The 15,225-nt window shown below is 38.5% G+C and overlaps 1 protein-coding gene across 4 annotated transcripts; it reads right to left on the reverse strand.

Annotated features, from left to right (window-relative positions):
• Positions 1 to 837: 837 nt before the first annotated feature.
• Positions 838 to 14,229, reverse strand: mcoln2 (mucolipin TRP cation channel 2). Of its 4 annotated transcripts, none has more exons than XM_053683427.1 (15): positions 14,070 to 14,229; positions 13,181 to 13,340; positions 12,702 to 12,875; positions 9,732 to 9,885; positions 7,872 to 7,950; positions 7,696 to 7,792; positions 7,500 to 7,599; positions 7,072 to 7,184; positions 6,727 to 6,876; positions 6,157 to 6,258; positions 5,433 to 5,555; positions 4,906 to 5,112; positions 4,538 to 4,686; positions 2,412 to 2,472; positions 838 to 1,184 (listed from the first exon to the last, which is right to left on the reverse strand). In XM_053683427.1, exons 1-14 carry the CDS (start codon positions 14,105 to 14,107, stop codon positions 2,436 to 2,438), a joined length of 1,683 nt encoding a protein of 560 aa, XP_053539402.1. In that variant the 5' UTR covers positions 14,108 to 14,229; the 3' UTR covers positions 838 to 1,184; positions 2,412 to 2,435. The 4 variants fall into 4 exon arrangements, with proteins under 4 accessions (XP_053539402.1, XP_053539401.1, XP_017333717.1 ...); XM_053683426.1 differs by lacking the exon at positions 838 to 1,184 and adding an exon at positions 1,942 to 2,311; XM_017478228.3 differs by lacking the exon at positions 838 to 1,184 and having other exon boundaries at positions 1,942 to 2,472.
• Positions 14,230 to 15,225: the final 996 nt, after the last annotated feature.

The following is a 15,225-nucleotide window of genomic DNA, read 5'->3' on the forward strand; positions in this document are numbered from 1 at the left end:
AATATGGCAGCAAATTCCAGACTTGGAATGCTAATTAGAAAAATTCAAACGGTACGTATTAGTGACTGCATTTCCTGTCTCTGTGTGTGTACGCATAATGCAAGATATACGTCGATTTCAAAACACACATTTTATAAATGCAATAAACGGCATATTTAAAAAGTAATAACAATCCTTATATTTATAATTGCACTCTCTCATCCCCACACTACAACCCAGTCAAAATAAAATGCAGCTCCTTTCAACGTTTGCATTCTTGCTGTGTGGGGGAATTTGGAAGGGACCTTGAAGCTGATACAATCTGTATAAATGGTGCCGACGGTAGCAAATTCTCACTGGATGTTAAAAATATGGACATAATGATTGCTAAGGACATTTCACAACTAATGTTTTATCTTCTTTCAGGACAGAGAGATCCTTAACATACTGTGGCTTTCACAAAGATGCTGAAATTGGAAAATTATATCAAGTCTTTGGTCCTTGGGTGGATGAGCTAGCGTTGTCAAATCCGTATTTAAAAAAAAAAAACAAAAAAAAAAACAATAACATTAAACTCAGCCCAAAAACACTCCACATAGACTTATCTTATAGCAGTTATGTATAGCCTTTCCCTTACCAGCCTCTCTGTTTCAGCTCTCAATGTTAATGAGACAAAACAAGTTGCTTGTCATATTACTTAGAAACCGGAAAGCGCAAACTCCTCTGTCCTGAAGACTTGAATCTCTTGGACTTTCCATAACATTAAATATAACCTTGTACAGTTAAAAAAGCAAGATGTGTCATTAATAAATGAAAAATAGTAATCTTATACCAAATATCTGTGGTATAAGAGGAATATATAATTAAAATAGCATTATTTTTTTTTATTTTTTTTAAATATGCTGCCCTACAGTATAATTTGCCAATTTGTATAATCTCTAATCACAAATGTCTGAGTAAGGGCCTACATAGTGTTCCAGCGGTTAGTGTTGCCACGTTACACCTCCATGGGCCCCGGGTCAATCCTGTACTCAGGTTACTGTCTGTGTGGAGTTTCGATGTTCACTGTTCACCCCTTATCTATGTGGGGTTTCCTTCAGGTTCTCCAGTTTCCTCTAAGTGCCTCTAGGTATGAATGTACGTGCAGGATGTATTCCTCTGTTGCATCCGGTGTTCCCGCTATAGGCTTCAGATCCACAGAAACCCTGACCATGAATGAATGAATGAATGGCATATATAAGTAAAATATATATGATGCATGATAAAATATACAAACATAATCAAGAAACTTCATGCTATTTATTTAAGCAATTTCGCACAAGCAAGAGTGTGGTTATAGTGAATATGGTGCTGTAGGTCTTCATGTCGATATTCAGTATAGCTGCACGATTGGTTGTGTGATATTGCTTTAATACCACAGTTCTACAAACAAGAAATCAAGTAAGTGACATTTTGAACACGATATGGCCAAATGTTCTGTGTATTTTTGCTCCTTTAGAGGAAATAGATTTCGAAGAAGCCACACTCACTTTATAGCACATCGGCTAGGTCTTTATCTAGCTCACATCGATTTGTACGTTCCCGTTAAAGGTGCTCCAAGTGAAATTTGCTTCATCTGATGAGCTTTCATATTTGAAGTCAGAAGTTGCAGTATGTTCCTGAAAAGTATCGTTCGCTTCGTCCTCTGATGATGTCACCAGCACAACTGTAGTAACGGTTTCAAATTAGGAAGTGAAATATTATGTGGCGAACACAGATGAGTGGAGTGATACTGTACACCAGTGAAACATCCTCAGGAAACATCCTCTTTTATAAGAGTGTATTATAGCTTTTGATTTCTCACCTTTCTTTATATTGAGTTAGTTAAGTGACAAGAAGAGGGGCACACATCAATTATGTTTCCTTTGATATAAAGAGATGAATAAAAGAGGGAGGGTTACATCATATTAAACATCCAGACTCTCATTTTTGCCAGAGTTTATAAGCTTCTTCAAGGTACAATCATTAAACTTGCTGAATACAATCCATTTGCTGAAGTTTCTTAACAATATCTAACCTCTGGGTAATAGTTCATGCATTGCATTGGAGCTATTTCCTTGAAATAGATTTAGCAGTTTACTTCTGTTAATGAGCAAACAGAAAATAGTCCCCTTTCCTGCATTTGTAACATACGGCAGGGGTAACGTTGCGCTTCTTCGTAACATGAATTTCCCGGTAAATCTTTTTTACTCCTGAGCCTTAATTATATTCTAGTCCTCTTCATGGATGTTACTGATCGTCTTCTTCATTTGGCTAATGCGCGTTATGTTCCCATCCCGGATTTACATGTAAACTATAGGGTAGATGGTATACATTATACACAGTACAATGGAAGCATTTTGAAATGCACAAGAGTCTGTAATCACAGATTTTTCCACTGAAGTCAGCCTTGCCTGAGATCATTTGGTTGTTCTCTATCAGCTGATGAGAACGGTGCAATCGTCTTTGGAAACTCTGCAGAGACAGACAACACACAAATCTAAGAATTTAAATGGATTTCTTATATAATGTAGTCCTTTCTGGAAGCCCAAGCATCCAGATAGCTCATCTCTCTGTAACTGGTACAAAAATATCAATTATCAATAAATATAATCACAGTGGATAAGAAACATTCACATTCTATCATTTTATTATTAAAATTTCTAAAACCTATCCCATTGTACAACTATATGCTGAATTGTTATGTTCAGAATATAAGAATGCTCCATCCATCCATCTTCTATATCACTTATCCTACTGGGTCGTGGGGAGCCTGGAGCCTATCCCAGGGAGCATGGGGCACAAGGCGGGGTACACCCTGGACAGAGTGCCAATCCATCGCAGGGCACAATCACATACACATTCACACACTACGGACATGCCAATCAGCCTACCATACACGTCTTTGGACTGGGGAGGAAACCCCCACAGCACGGGGAGAACATGCAAACTCCGTACACGCAGGGCCGTGGCAAGAATCGAACCCTCAACCCTGGCGGTGTGAGGCGAAGGTGCTAACCACTTAACCAGTAATCTAGAATGTCAATCTTCTTAGAATGTTTCAGAAATTCAGAATATCCATCCATCCATCCATCCATCCATCCATCGTCTGTATCGCTTATCCCAGGCAGCTCGGGGCACAAGGCGGGGGACAACCCATCACAGGGAATTCAGAATATGTTTTTAAAATTAATAAATAAACAAACAAACAAATAAATAAATACGATACCACTATAATGCAGACATATTTTCATTTCAAGTCATTGTTTCATATTTAAGAACTGTTAATTAAAGAAAAAAATAAAACAACAATGTCTGTCTGGAGCTTAACTGAAAATGACACATATTTATACAGAGAAGCATCTGAAAAGGCTGATCCCATACATATATTTGAGACATCACTGATTATGACTTTTTATAATGCAATTAAATAGGTCACTCATGGTAGCTTATTGTACAAGTAGCTGATATTATACTCAGATTGCTTTTATTTCCAAAGAGGTCAAATTACTTCAGGATACCAAAAAGCATTTCTATCCCTAAAAGTTAAGCTAATGTATTTTGCTGGCAAAAGAAGAACATAATGTGATCATCTAAATCGAATAATCATAATCGAAATATCAAACTACTATAGCTGGGAGACTACCAGTAAGACGCAAATGAGAACCCCCGCCCAAAAAAAAAGCAGTTAAATGGGAAAAGGAACATGCATCCTCTCACCACCTAAACAAGATCTCACAGAGATTAACATGGCCATAAAGCATCAATTTTGCAATAATCTAATGACCAGTGATAAATATCTACCCAAATTAGATGTAAAAACCACTTTGCCATCTTTTCTCAAATCTTCTCAGGGTTTTGTCACTCAGTGCATAAGTGGATAAGTGGCTTTTATCTGTGGTGTATATAAAGCATCAAATTATGGTTGGGAATTCTGTGTCACTCCCTGTAGATAAAGGCTGCCAACTGGACAAGAACACAGCTAATAAACTCTGAGCACTCTTCCGTTCCCCTCATGTACGCTTATAAAAAAAAAACAGGCTTAAAGGGTTTGTCCATTCACTTTAACAATGTAGATTTTGCATGAAAAGAAGGTAAATTTCAACCCAGACTGTGTACGTCACAGCCATGTTCAGAAAAAAAAAAGTCGTGTATGTGTAGTGATGTAGCGATCAGATAAAAACTGTTGAACTACTGAACTTATTACATTACAACTTTCCACCATGTGAAATGAGATTTAAAGTGTATCCAAGTATTTAGAACCAAACAACTGAAAGAAAACATTGTCTATTTTTTATTCTAAGGCTGAAAAACACTTATCAGAGAAAATGCTTTGTCACAACATGAGCTTGCTTATCACAAGAGCAGCCCACAGTCAAGGAGAAGTCTCCTCTAGTTTTTTTTCCCCCTTCTGATTAGCTCTACATGCCTCTGTAATCAGCACATAGTTGGGTGTGTCCAACTCTCCCTCACACCACTAATTTCATTTCTTATTCCACTGTGGCCTAACCTCACTGGGGACAAGCCTGAGACTGTGTACCTTTTGCAGCCACACAGCATAGTGAAGGAGGAGACGCTATGGGTGCTGCCTTCCTCTCCATTTTCTACATCCTCCCCCTCTGGGACCTCTTTCTTCACACTCAGGAACAGCTGCAGCTCTGTCATGGGAAACCCGTTTTTCTGGTAGCGCTAACCCACAAAGAGAAGGAAAAGTTTGTTAATATGAGGGTAGCCATGGGTTGAAAGGGGTGTTACACAACAGAACAAAAAGTAGAGTCTTCATATTAAAAAAAAAAAAAAAAAAAAAAAAAAAACTTGGAGAAGATGCCACCTCAGCTTCTAAAAATGCATTCACAACTTTGCTCTAACATTCTTTGCACTGCATGCTGTCGTGATTAGGAGGTGTACCTTGATACTCTCATAAGCATCTGTGATGAGAGCTATGAAAAGGCTGAGCACCATGTAGATGAAGAGGGAGATGAAAGAGTAGAGGTAGACCCTGCTGAACAGCCACACCATGATGTTCTTTTGCGGGAATTCGGCAAACGTCGGGAACATGTCGTCCCCGTTCACCAGGGAGAAGAGGCATTCGGCCACGCGGCTCAGACCCTCAAACTGGCCCAAGTATCACAAATCCATGCAGACATACGGGACAATACACGACTGATTACTTGCTTGAAAGATTATGTACAAGAAGGAAAAAAAAAAACAAGAGGTCATTTTCACACATCTATTGCTTAAACTAGACAACAGTAAGCTTTTTGCTATCAACATATAAATGCTGCCATCTTATGGTCATAAGACTAAGGCATGCAGTACAGATCTACTGCACATAACATTCTCTATAGCTCCAAGGACATTCCAACATTTGGAGTTCCTGCTCTTTATACTTTTGAAGCACTATTATGTACTACGTACACTATGTACTAATTTACCTTTTCATGGTAGGGCCCTAAAACGATCCACCCACAGAAAGTGTAGCCCAGATAAATCATTCCTGCACAGCAGCAGAAGCGGAGAACCTTGGGTAGGGCTGCCTGCATAGTAAGGATAAGAACCTGCACCGGCAGACATGAACTTATTATAAGTCTTAATAACTAACTACAGTGTATGTTGTAAGTTATATGTACATATATAGTATCTCACAAAAGTGAGTACACCCCTCACATTTTTGTAAATATTTGATTATTAAGCTCTGGTGAACTCCATGCCCAAGAGGGTTAAGGCAGTGCTGGAAAATAATGGTGGCCACACAAAATATTGACACTTTGAGCCCAATTTGACATTTTCACTTAGGGGTGTACTGACTTTTGTTGCCAGCGGTTTAGACATTAATCGCCGTGTGTTGAGTTATTTTGAGGGGACAGCAAATTTACACTGTTACACAAGCTGTACACTCACTTCGTTACATTGTAGCAAAGAGTCATTTCTTCAGTGTTGTCACATGAAAAGATATCATCAAATATTTACAAAAATGTCAGGGGTGTACTCACTTTTGTGAGATACTGTATGTCGTCCTATATCATGCTAATGCTAATAAATCAATAAACATAAGACACAGTGTTGGTGACAGGGTCTCATTAATGGAATAAAAAAAAAAGAGACACCGGATGTTAAACTGACAAGTGTACATGTGATGAGAGATGAGTGCTTACTCACATTATACTTCTGGAAGTAACCTAAATATCTGATGACCCCAACCCAGACCATGAGTGTGGATGTTCCTAAAAAGATGCTACACACATCATAGTTTGTCAGGCTCTGTGAGGAGGAGAAGAAGATGAATGATACAGACTGCTTATCTTGGCAGTCAGGCACATTTATTTTGGTGCTAAAGTAAACTGCCATGGAACAATGGCAACCATTGAAACCCTTTACCGTCTAATTATTCAGTTATTCATCTTACAACAGTTCATGTCCAAATTAAATTTACAGAAAAAGCTTTATGGTCATGAGAGTGAAATGCCTAAGTATGGACCTGCTCTTGGGAGTTTAATGAAATGATAACTGTAGACATTCAAACGTTATTGTAAATATTAACAGCTGTGATGCACAAAAAAAAGGGACACATAAAAATGTTTGGGTTTTTTTTTTGTATCTGATATATCAGCAATCAACTTACATCAAACATAATTTGTAAACCAACATGTTTCATTTTTCCTCTAGAGCAATGCTGATCAAAGTAAGCCTACACACCTCATTCCTTATTAATCAGCATTTCATAATTACCTTTGCCTGAATTTCCATCTTCAGTATTGACCCTATGATTGCCATAACATCACTGATAATTACCAAGATGTACCAGCCATTTAAAAACTCTCGTTGGTCATCCTCACATACTTTATTATTGTACTTCCGAACACAGAACTTGGAAAATCTCTGCAAACAGAAAACATATTCAAAAAAAACAATCTCAGAAAATGCACAAGGCATGCACAGATACACAACTTATGCAAGGATACACAAAGCCATACAAAAGCCAACTTGTTTGTTGTTGTTGTTATTTTTAAAAAGGAGTAAACATCAAAATTAGACATGTTAATCGACAGTTATTCTTCATGGACAGGGGTTTACCTGAAGTAATCTAATTGCAAGAAATATAGAGCGAACGCAAAGCACAGAAGAGACCAGACACACTAGGATAACAGCAGCATCAAAAATGAGAAGATAGTGAGTGTTCTTCTGAGCTGAAAAAGATAACCACAGACTGAAATTTTATGCTTTCCATAAATAACTAAATATTTCAGTTTCCTACCTAATTGAATAGAAACATTTCACAAGAATCTGTATTTCATTACATTTTGTACATTTAAAAAAAAATAATAATAATACTTCCAGTCATTATAATTTTAGCAGTGTTACTGAACTAATCAGTTATTAAAACATGGCCTGCTCATGTTCACTGTTCATCCTGTATAGACCGATATATAGGTCCTTCAAATGAATACAAGTATTTAATTAATCAATACTTTACATTGTGTCAGTAAAATTTCTTCCCATACCAGTTCCTGAAATCTTCCAGTTTTTGCATGCACTGCTAACAGCATCGATACCAAGGGTAATTTTCACTTTTCCACTATGGCACCGATTGTCAAATGTAACCTGTTGGGAAAATCAAATGTTTGATGTAACGAGGCACCATCCAAGCCTCGTTAATTTAACAACAATATTTTGCTCATTTGCTGAATATCATCTTACCAAAACAGCAAAAGTGTAACAATCAGGTAACTCATGTGAAAGGACAGTTTGTAGGTTGATTCCATTAAGCCGGAATGAGATTTCAATAGTGACAAGTCTGTTGGACAAGAAATACATGTGGTTTAAGCAGCTAAAGATGTAATGATAAAGACAGAAAAATATTTAGATGTACACACCTGCAAAAGTCAATCTCAAAAAAAGAGGCATTTCTAGTAGTGCATGTTGCAGCAGATCTGGGATCCAAAGTTAAGCAAGCTGAAATGTATGTATTAAATGTTAGAGAAATGGCAATGTATCACTACATGAAATTATATATCATATATTCTGACTGGGTTATCTTATAGATATGCCATATTAATACAAATTTAATTTTAAATAAATTAACTTTAATTTACAAATAATTGTATATTAATTCAAATGTAAATACATTTAAACCCAGACTTTTCTAGGGGGTTCTTTTAAATGAACATTGCTTTACTTTACTACTGAACTTTTCCTCAAAAGGGAATTTTTTTTTATTTTTTTTTTGGACAGTGACAAAATTTTCATAATTTGGCCTCTGTACACCACCACCACGGATTTGAAATGAAGCAATAAAGATTGAAGTGTAGACTTAATTCAAGGGGTTTATACAAAAATACTGCATTAACCGTTTAGAAATCACAGCCATTTTCATGATTCCCTCCATTTTCACAAGCTCAAAAGTAATTATACAAACTAGCAATCATAAAAATTAAGATTCTTTTTAATACTTGAATCCTTTGCAGTCGATGACTGCCTGAAGTCTGGAACAGATGGACATCACTAAATGGTGAGTGTCCTCCCTAGAGATGCTTTGCCAGGCCTTTACTGCAGCCGACTTCAGTTGCTGCTTGTTTGTGGGTCTTTCTGCCTTCAGTTTTGTCTTCAGTAAGTGAAAAGCATGCTCAATTGGGTTGAGGTCATCAGACATTTAAGAACATTTAATTTTTTTGCTTTGAGGAGCCCTTGAGCTGCTTTCACGGTATGTTTTGGGTCATTATCCATCTGTACCTTAAAGCATCTTATCAGTTTTGCAGCATTTGATTGAATCGGAGCAGAAAGCATCGCTCTATACACTTCAGAATTCATCCTGTGTCTTCTATCAGCAGTCACATCATCAATAAACACCAGTGGTCCGGTTCCACTGGCAGTCATACATGCCCATGCTATAACACTTCCTCCACAGATTTGACAAATGATGTGGTATGCTTTGGATCATGAGCCTTTCCTTTACCTTCTCCATGCTCTTCTCTTCCCATCGTTCTGGTAAAAGTTCATCTTGCATCAGAACTGGTCAGCCTTTTTTTCTTGAGCATTACCAGTGGTTTGCATGTTGAGGTTACAATGATACGCGTACCTCCTCCAGAGTGTTCTTGACTTGACTAGATGTTGTGAATGATTTCTTTTTCTTCAACAAGGAAAGAATTCTGCATTCATCCAACTTAGTTGTCCTCCATGATCTTATAGGGCTTTTGGTGTTTCTGAGCTCACCAATGCATTCCTTCTTTTTAAGAATGTACCAGATTGTTGATTTGGCTACTCCTAAAGTTTCTGCTATCTCTCTGATAGATTTGTTGTTTTTTTTTCAGCCAAATGATGGCCTCCTTCACATGCATCAACACCTCATTGGACCGCATATTGAGAGTTCCCATGAACAGCTACCGAATGCAAATTCAACACTTGGAATCAACTCCAGACCTTTTGTCTCCTTAATCTGTCATGAAATAACGAGGAAACAGGCCACACCTGGCCGTGAAACTGAGTATCAGTCAATCGTCCAGTTACTTTTGAGCCTATGAAAATGGAGGGACTAAAAAAAATGTCTATAATTCCTAAAGAGTTAACGCAATATTTTTAAAGCTGAAAGTCTACACTTCAATCACATCTTGATTGTTTCATTTCAAATCCATTGTGGTAGTGAAGACTGGCAAAATCATGAAAATTGTGTCCCTGTCCAAATGCTTATGGACCTGACTGTATAATAAAATGAAAATACACAGTGACACGGCAATAACCTGACTCAGTTTGGGCATCTATATTGTAGGTTTCTTCAGAATGCTTCCCGCTACCCGGTCTGTAGTACTCTTTACAGATGACCAAAGGAAGTAGCTTTCCATCCTCCTCGGCATAGCTGACAGAGCCCACAGACAGCTGGTCTAACTGAGAGTACTGCAAGACAGATAACACAAACTGAATGTACTTTCTGTTCTCTTACTAATTCATTTTATTTAGACACACTTTTAGTTAATGGCTCTGTGGTTTCCACTGTGGAGTCACCTCAAGTTCCTCAGGAAAACCATATCCAGGGACCTGAAATGGGAGGGGTTACAAGGTCTCCATAGCCAGGAGACCGCAACAGAGAATGTTCTTTCTGAGGCTGCTGAATAAATTCAACCTGCCGTATACACTGATGATTAAGTTCTACACCGCAGTCGAGTCCATCCTATCTTCATCTATAACTGCCTGCTTTGGATCCTCTACCTCACAACAGCGAGCCGATGCATAATCAGGACAGTGGACAGGATCATTATATGTAGTCTGCCAACGCCTTCAGGTCATTTGTGACCCAGGTCAACACCAGGGTCACAAAGTCTGCTGGCAAGGTTATAGCTGACCCTTCACACCCTGAATGTCACCTCTTTAAACCATTTCCCTCTGAAGAAGACTCAGGGCCATCAAAGACAGCACAAAAGGATACACCAACAGCTTTTTAACCAGATCTTTGGCACTCATTAACCTTTTTTCTTTTTCTTTTTTCATTTCCTCTCTCACGTAGCTCTAACTCCTCTGCACAATGCGTCCCTGAACAAAAATACAATGTTCAAATCATTCTGTAACATACTGTAACAATAGTTATTTAATTTCTCTTTCCTCAGACTCTACAAGTATATATTTTCACATCTTCTGGTCACATCTTTTGGTTACTTTCACAACTGCTTCTTAATATCTAATCTAATAATACAGTAATACATGTGTGCACACAACATGGCAAATTCCTCATTTGTGTGACATACTTGGTGAAATAAAGATATTCCTAACCATCCTGATGAGAGCCTTACTGGAAAAAAACAAAAAACACAAAACAAAAACCTTTGGACTGAAATGTGTGACATGTTCTGCCACGCATTTCATGTTAGGTTTTCAAGTAATCAAATATTCAATCAAAAATAATATAAAGTATGTTATGCAGCGTTCATTTAGAATTGAAATCTAAAGATCTTTAGGTCAGGGTCACTGTGGATTCAAGGCCTATTATAGGGAACATAGAAGGGCATACGGTGCTAATACACCCTAGATGGGAAGTTCATCGCAGGACACCACAGACACAAATATTCACCTACCCATTCACATTTAGGGGCAGTTTATCATAGCCAATCCACCTACCGGTGGGAGAAAACCAGAGAACTCACACAGATATGGGCAGAACATGTGAATACAGATAAGAATAGGGGTTACAGCACCCTCCACTTATACTGGCACCCTAGGTACATATGAGCAAAGAAGGCTGTGAAAAATTGTCATTATTTTTGTGATTTTTTTAAAGAAAAGATCAAAAGGTTTAACAATACTCTACTCTCATGGATATCAAACAATTGCCAAAAACACCAACAACAACACAGGTTTATCAAAAAAAAAACTTAAATATAGGTGTGCGACAATTATTGGCACCCTTTAAGTCAATATTTTGTGCTACCTCCCCTTGCCATGATAACAGCTCTGAGTCTTCTCCTATAACGCCTGATGAGGTTGGAGAATACATGGAAAGAGATCTGAGACCATTCCTCCATACAGAATCTCTCCAGATCCTTCAAATGTTGAGGTCCATGCTAGTGGACTCTCCTCTTCAGTTCACCCCACAGGTTTTCTATGGGGTTCAGGTCAGGGGACTGGGATGGCCAGGGCAGGGCCTTGATTTTGTGGTCAGTAAACCATTTTTGTGTTGATTTTGATGTATGTTTTGGATCATTGTCCTGCTGGAAGATCCAACCACAGCCCATTTTAAGCTTTCTGGCAGAAGCAGTCAGGTTTTCATTTAATATCTGTTGATATTTGATAGAGTCCATGATGCCATGTATCCCAACAAAATGTCCAGGTCCTCTGGCAGAAAAACAGCCCCAAAACATTAAAGAGTCACCACCATATTTAACCGTGGGCATGAGGTACTTTTCCATATGGCTACCTCTCTGTGTGCTCCAAAACCACCTCTGGTGTTTATTGCCAAAAAGCTCTATTTTGGTTTCATCTGCCCATAGAACCCGATCCCATCTTAAGTTCCAGTAGTGTCTGGCAAACTAAACTTTTGGATGAGAGTAGAGGCTTTTTTCTTGAAACCCAAACAACTTGTGGTGATGTAGGTGACTTCGGATTATAGTTTTAGAGACTTTCTGACCCCAAGACACAACTAACTTCTGCAATTCTCCAGCTGTGATCCTTGGAGATTTTTTGGCCACTTGAACCATCCTCTTCACAGTGCATTGAGACAATATAGACACACGTCCAATTCCAGGTTGATTCATAACATTTCCAGTTGACTGGAACTTCTTAATTATTGCCCTGATGGTGGAAATGGGCATTTTCAATGCTTGTGCTATTTTCTTATAGCCCCTTCCCATTTTGTGAAGCTCAACAACCTTTTGCCACACATCACAGCTATATTCCTTGGTCTTACCCATTGTTATGAATGACTAAGGGAATTTGGCCTATGTGTTACCTCATATTTATACCCCTGTGAAACAGGAAGTCATGGTTGAAGAATTTCCTGTTCCTAGTCACCCAGGTGTACTAAAACAATGTTAGCCATCTCACTATGCAGTTGGTAGCTGCTGTTTAATAGGGAAGAGCAATTGGGTGTGAATGGACAACGAACCAAAAAAGTGAAAGTCCAAAAACCAAGTTTTGTATAACAGATAACACACAAATGAAATAGAAGCAATAAAAGCTGAAAATGAGTCACCTGGGAGTGAGGGGAAAAAAAACAAACAAACCTGATCTATGATGTAGTATAGATGGTCAAAGACACTCTGTTTAGTATAGGCAGCTACACTATAGTCATCCTCTTCCACACCACTGTAGCTCTTCAGGAACAAAGTCTTGAAGGCCATCAAGTTCTCTTCTTTGTAGGTCACTACGAGCTGGTTGTTAAGCCCGAAGAGAATAAGCTTCGAAAGGAACAGAGAGAACAGATATAATACTTCATTCTCAGATTTCATGCAGCACTCATTAGTCTAGAGGAAAATTTCTCAGATGATACCCAGCTTACTGCATCTTTTTAGGGGCACTCAAGAACTGCGTTCTGTATCTGTCTAGTAAACAAGTAGCAAACTGAGGCAACTCTTACTGTTGTATGATACTAAAAACATTTTCCACTTATCCATCGTTACGTCACTGGTACTGCAGAATGAGTGGTGACGCATATTTAAGAAGTCTAAGCCATTCCAATAAATCACACAGATTATCTGAATACCTGAGTTGTAATCATGGCTATTTTTAAAATCTGTACTGTCAACTTCCATGGTAGCTGTCGCCGTGCTCTGTATTTCTGACAGGGACTCATGAAGTAATATCGCAGGTCATCTCGTAGGCTTTCTTCCAATGTCTGGTCAAAGCTCGTGGACATGGAGTTACTGAAAGAGACAGCCAGTAACTGTTAGAAATGTAATTAATGTGGGGCTTGAAGAAAAATTGCAACTGTCACAAAGTTCAGACACATGAACATACAGTTATGGGGAGCAGAAAAAAGGTACACTTTACGTATGATTCTATAACTGGAGGTTCAAATCAAAGTCAAACTACAGTATTTTAGCAAATGTATCTAAAAGCATTCAACGATGTATGTATCAAACTAACCCAGATTATCCCGCATTTCACCTCAAGTGGACAGCACAGCAGCAAGTTCTCATTTCACAAAGCATAAACCTGCTGAACATGCTACTTTTTTCTTTTGTGACACGACTATTCTTAAAATGAGGAAGGTGACTGTTCTATCATGCAAGAAAGGATTTAATGACAAATGTGTGTTGTTGAACATTTAAACTGCAACAGAGGATTGCGACATTCTCTTTAGGGGCACTGGCAGTGTTCGTATGGTAAAAGTCCAAGGTTCTGCATAAATAATCTAAATATTGTTGTGGGGGACATCATTACTGCTCGAGGTTTAAAATTCCTATACAACTCACCCAAAACGGTGGTTCATCATAATACTGGTAAAACAAAGATATTTACAAAAATACTTACAATGGTATCTTCACATAAAACTGTAGTTGTAATGTCAATTACATAGTTTAATAGAACTACTCCTCAGACATTTGCATATGTAAATTACAAGAATCATGAAGTACTTCTTAATAACTTACCTTGTAGGATCGACATTTGGCATGACAAGCAGCTCCATGCTCCATGCTCATACAACTGGTTAGAATGCAGAGTGACTGATCATCTTCCCTAAACCGTTGCACTTTAACACAAAAAGCTGTTGACCAATCATAAACCTGGTGGCTCCTCAGTGGGTGGGGTCTTAGTGTACTAAATAAAAGATCCTTTCAGTAGTTTGCAAGCTTCAAAATAACAGACAAATAATGTAACCATCATTTTACTGTCAAAAACATTATATTACAATGAGAACATTATATAGAACTAAAATGATCAGAAAATTATAAGACTAAAATTAATATCTCCATTGCCACTGCCAACAAAGGTGTTCAACAAATTTTTACGCACTGTGCAATGCAGTCTCTGTGAGGCTTCTCACCACCTTTTGAAGGCTGCCTCCATCTAGGGGCCCTGAATAGTCACTTCGAGGCCAGAGAAGAGGGCAGTGTGAGTAGGAATGCAAAACAAAACATAGAAATATCACTATGTAGCCTTGTGATGGACTGGTGTGCTGTCAGGGCTAAATTTTCCACACCTTGCAACCAGTGTTACCGGGATTGGCTCTGGATAATGAGTCTTTGTTGGTCACATATACGTTACAGCACAGTGAAATGCGTTTCTTTGTGTGTTAAGAAGTTGGGCAACACAGGGTCAGCCATGATACAGCACCCCGGAGCAGAGAGGGTTAAGGGCCCAAAAGTGGCAGCTTGGCAGTGCTGAGGCTTGAACCCGACCTTCCGATCAGTAACCCAGAGCCTGGCAGTGCTGGGGCTTGAACCACTAGCTAGTCCCAATAATCTGGAGTCTGAAGCCAGAGCAGCTGGAATTCAAGCATGTGACATTACACTGATGCTAAAATGTCACTGTGCTTAGTGGTAAATACAGAGCATGGGTGTCCAAAAGTCCATCCCCAGGGCCAAATGTGGCCTGTATCTTCTTTCTTAAAATGTATGATGGGTCACCTGCAAGCCATGTTGCAATTTTTCCTTTCACCTTACTGTGGCAACACTATATGATACTCAAGGAGTTAACTTGAGACATTTGCTTGGTGGGATATTAAATGAATTGTAAAATTCACCTGCTGGTTTCCATCAACCTGTAAGAGAAAGGTTTTGTAGAACATTGGCTTAAATGTTCTTT

The sequence above is a fragment of the Ictalurus punctatus genome, chromosome 10 (genome assembly GCF_001660625.3).
Source record: "Ictalurus punctatus breed USDA103 chromosome 10, Coco_2.0, whole genome shotgun sequence".
In the NCBI taxonomy this organism is placed as follows: domain Eukaryota; kingdom Metazoa; phylum Chordata; class Actinopteri; order Siluriformes; family Ictaluridae; genus Ictalurus; species Ictalurus punctatus.

Coding starts and splice junctions, on each gene's coding strand:
- mcoln2 (XM_053683427.1), bottom strand. CDS start 14,107: ATGGAGCTGCTTGTCATGCCAAATGTCGATCCTACAAG. Junction 9,886..12,701: donor TATACTACATCATAGATCAG/GTTTGTTTGTTT, acceptor TCTGTCTTGCAG/TACTCTCAGTTAGACCAGCT. Junction 7,951..9,731: donor AGATGCCCAAACTGAGTCAG/GTTATTGCCGTG, acceptor CATACATTTCAG/CTTGCTTAACTTTGGATCCC.